Source organism: Ambystoma mexicanum, chromosome 3p, assembly GCF_040938575.1.
Source record: "Ambystoma mexicanum isolate Mex_15411 chromosome 3p, UKY_AmexF1_1, whole genome shotgun sequence".
Taxonomy (NCBI): Eukaryota; Metazoa; Chordata; class Amphibia; order Caudata; family Ambystomatidae; genus Ambystoma; species Ambystoma mexicanum.
Window position 1 is genome coordinate 51,635,823 of NC_090925.1, and position 3,836 is coordinate 51,639,658.

Genomic DNA, 3,836 nt, shown 5'->3' on the forward strand with positions numbered 1-3,836 from the left:
CAAGAAAATGAAGTGAAAATGTGTCCTGGCCTCAAGCTGCCCCGGATTGCATGGGTAGAGTCTCCAATTATGTTCTGCTTAGTATCGCCATCCACAAGTCCTGGAAGTCCAGGGGAGCTGGTCCAAGTAAAATCTCGAGATAAGACCACTTTGACCATGGTTCAGAACAGAATCACCTCCAGGTAAGGAGAGGGAGTACCGCATTAAGATATTAACTGATTGTTTGCAACTGCAGGCTTCTTTGTTACACTATTCCAATATTCTTCAAACATGTCTGCCACAAAGGAAATCCCTTTGAACGAGGGGGGATATTTCAGGAAATGTGGAACCATTCTCCTCTGTGGGATGTGTATGGTCTCTTTCAGTCTTCCAAACCAAGATATCTTAAGAGACTGCTCATGTTTGTGAAGTTCTGTAACTTGTCCTCATAGCAGTGATTGCCATTCCTCCTTTCTCATTCTACTGTGTGACCCAATATTTTACAATTCTTAAGTTCATTAGTTCTTCAGGGTTATTCCTTGGAAATCTAGAGAAGCCCGCAAAATGCGTAATGTCCTAATGCCCAAACATCGAGAAAGCCTATTTGAGGTGAGCATGCAGAATGACAGTGGGCATTTATGTGTGTGTTGCTAGGTTGCATGCTCCAATTCCAGCAGGGATTTTTCAAAATTGTCATAGTTCTAAGTAAGCATGAGAGGGGCAGTTTGCTCAAAACTCGAACCCATTGAATATCCATGGCTGTGGTCAGGCCAAACATTGCAAGGTTCGCCATATGAGGTTCTGATAACAACAGATGAGTAGAAGCGCAGGCTAGTTGATGGCTGGCATTTGAAGAGGTAGGAGTGGACCAGGCTTGTTAGGAAGTGATGTAGTACGCTTAGGTTAGAGTAGAATGTATTCTATAATTGGAACTTCAGAAGGTTGGGTTGACCTTTGTTGGGGGGTTGTGGGCACATAGTTTCCGGGCATGATGGGGTGTAAATGATGACTGGAGGAGCCCTCTAACCCATGTGCAAGCACACAGAATCCATCTTGCATTGTCATAGGCAGAGGAGGCGGGCAAAGCACAGAGAAATCTATGTGCATTTTGAAGGTATGTGAGATCAGCAAATCACTGAGAACGCCACATGCATACTACATGAAGTGTATGGCCACATCACTAATAACCCCATGTTCATTTACTAGGTATACGTGAAGGCCAATACACTCAGAAGCCCACATACCTTTAGTAGGTGTAAGAGAAGGCAAAGAACTGAGAACCACATGAATTTAGTGAAGGCAAGTGTGAATAAATGGCCAGGTCTGAATCTGCTACTCGACTTCAATATGGTAGGGGACTAGTGAAGGGTATTTGTTATGCAATTCCGTCCACTCTAGCAACTGTTTTGGATCAAGAAGCCCAGAGGGTGTGTTGATCTTTGCGCCAACCACGTAAGTCAGTCAGTATGCACAGTTATCTTCCTCTAGAAATGAAAAGAAAAGAAATGGGTCTTGATTTTGAAAATACATAATTTCCATAAAAGCATAAATAAATAAAATACAGTAAGAAATAACAAACTGAACAATCTTATCACATGCTAAAATCCCAATACCAATAAATATACAGTTAAAACCATGACTTGGAGCTATTAAAATTCCTAATATAAACCCATATATAAAAGAAAACTAAAGTGTTATATATGTTAACCCAGTTGTAATAAATAATGACTTATTTTTAGAGCATTCTCAGTGTGAAACTCAATACAAAGTGAACAGTGCGGCTCACACAAACTTAATATATATGAGAACACTTAACTCCTTATCTTATTAATGTTGGTAAAAGATATTTCTTCCTCAAATTTCGATGAACCATAAAAAACAAGAGGAATTGAACAGTGTCCTCTACTATAAACCCATCACAAAGGCATCTATTTTTCCCAGGGAGAGTCTCCCAAAGTTAGTCCCACATCCTTTTGTAAACAACAATTGGGTCCTTAGGCACATTAAAATGGCTCTTTTCCTTGGGATATCGAACCATACCAAGTAATTCCCCAGATCAAACTGGGATATGTGGGTGAGATAACTCTGTACACTCTGTTTCCTTACCCCCAGGAATTCTCTACATCGCATCCTAAATTATAGGATTCTTGTGTAATCTTTGTGCATTTAATGCTGTTATTCCTATCTAGTTTACCATATGGCTCTTCAGGTGAATAAATTCTCTTCTGATGTAATGAAGCCAGTCACAGTTATGATAAACGCCAGTCTTCATGACATCTGCTTTTCAATTCGGCATTGGACGATTTCCTGACTGCCCAATCCAAGCCTACTGACTTGCCTCTTTTGAGTAGGTTTCTATCCCATGGTTGGTGTCTATCACATGCTTGGGTTTCTGTGTTTCCATGGAGGGAGATTACGTCTCTATCCGTATCATACTTCTCCTTTTCTCTTATATGGCACGTAGACTGTCTTTATTTTGGTCGCAGTTCACACTAACTACACCGACTGTTCATGCTTTGCTTTATCACGTGATTGTGCTGTTCAGGGCTAGTACTGAGGCAACATCCTGTAATTTTGCAAGTGGTGATGGATATTAATTAATCCTTTATGGTGTATTTGGAATAAAATGTACATTTCATTAATTCATCTATTTCCACTTCTTTCTTTGTAGCGCAAAGGTAAATCTCAACAAGGAAACCCCAGTCTACAGATGGCAATTACTAATCAGACCCATGACACAGACTTCATCATCGTGGGATTCTCTGAACTTCCTCAGCTAAAAAGTCTACTTTTTGGGACCTTTTTGCTCATCTATCTTGGGACATTGGTCGGAAATCTTCTCATCATATTAGTGGTATTCTGGAACACAAGCCTGCACACGCCCATGTATTTCTTCCTCTCTAACTTGTCATTGGTGGATGTCACCTCAACCTTTGTCACTTTCCCAAAGATGTTGATCTCCCTGATTAGGGAAGGATCTCCTATCTCCCTTGTGGAATGTATATTGCAATTATACTGTGTGCTCTGCATGCTGGCGACTGAATTTAACCTCCTCACAGTCATGGGCTATGACCGGTACATTGCCATTTGCAATCCCCTGCGCTACACAGTAATTATGAGTAAGAGCACATGCACAAAGTTGGCTGTGTCATCATGGATATGTGGTCTCCTGGAGCCAATCCTACACACTGTTCTGTTATCTGGACTGTCCTTTTGCAAGTCTCATCACATCAACCACTTCTTCTGTGACATGACAGCTCTGCTCAAGCTTTCTTGTACGAAAACCAACACTATTGAAACTGTGACATATATTCTTGGCACGTTCCTAGTTATGGGGACATTTTTGTTAATTGTCACATCTTACGTTAAGATCCTGGCGGCCATCCTAAAAATTAATTCTACAGAAGGGAGGCGCAAGGCCTTCTCAACGTGTGCGTCCCACCTATCAGTGGTGGTCCTGTTCTATGCAGCCATCCTGGTCATGTACATGAGACCATCCACAATGTATTCACAGAACCAGGACAAGATATTATCATTGCTGTATATTGTGATTACCCCTCTCTTCAACCCCATCATCTACAGCATGAAAAATGCAGAGTTTAAAAAAGCCCTTCAAAGAGCAAGGTTTGCAGATAGAAGTAACCACAAATAGACATGCACACATATTGCAAGGGGTTAGGCTGATCTTGTAGAAATGCCTCACATGCAAGATGGTTTAACTAGGTTGCAGCCCGACGGGGCTCCAGGTTGCTCACTTGGCTCCCCTAAACACAGTCCACTCTGCTGCAGCCTGCCTCATTGCAGGTGTGCTGAAATTTGATAAAATCTACCCCGTTCTAGGCAAACAACATTGGCTT

The 3,836-nt window shown here is 41.5% G+C and overlaps 1 protein-coding gene across 1 annotated transcript; it reads left to right on the forward strand.

Annotated features, from left to right (window-relative positions):
* The first annotated feature begins 2,689 nt into the window (after positions 1-2,689).
* Positions 2,690-3,631, forward strand: LOC138579720 (olfactory receptor 5V1-like). The gene has a single exon (XM_069649958.1). It carries the CDS (start codon positions 2,690-2,692, stop codon positions 3,629-3,631), a length of 942 nt encoding a protein of 313 aa, XP_069506059.1.
* Positions 3,632-3,836: the final 205 nt, after the last annotated feature.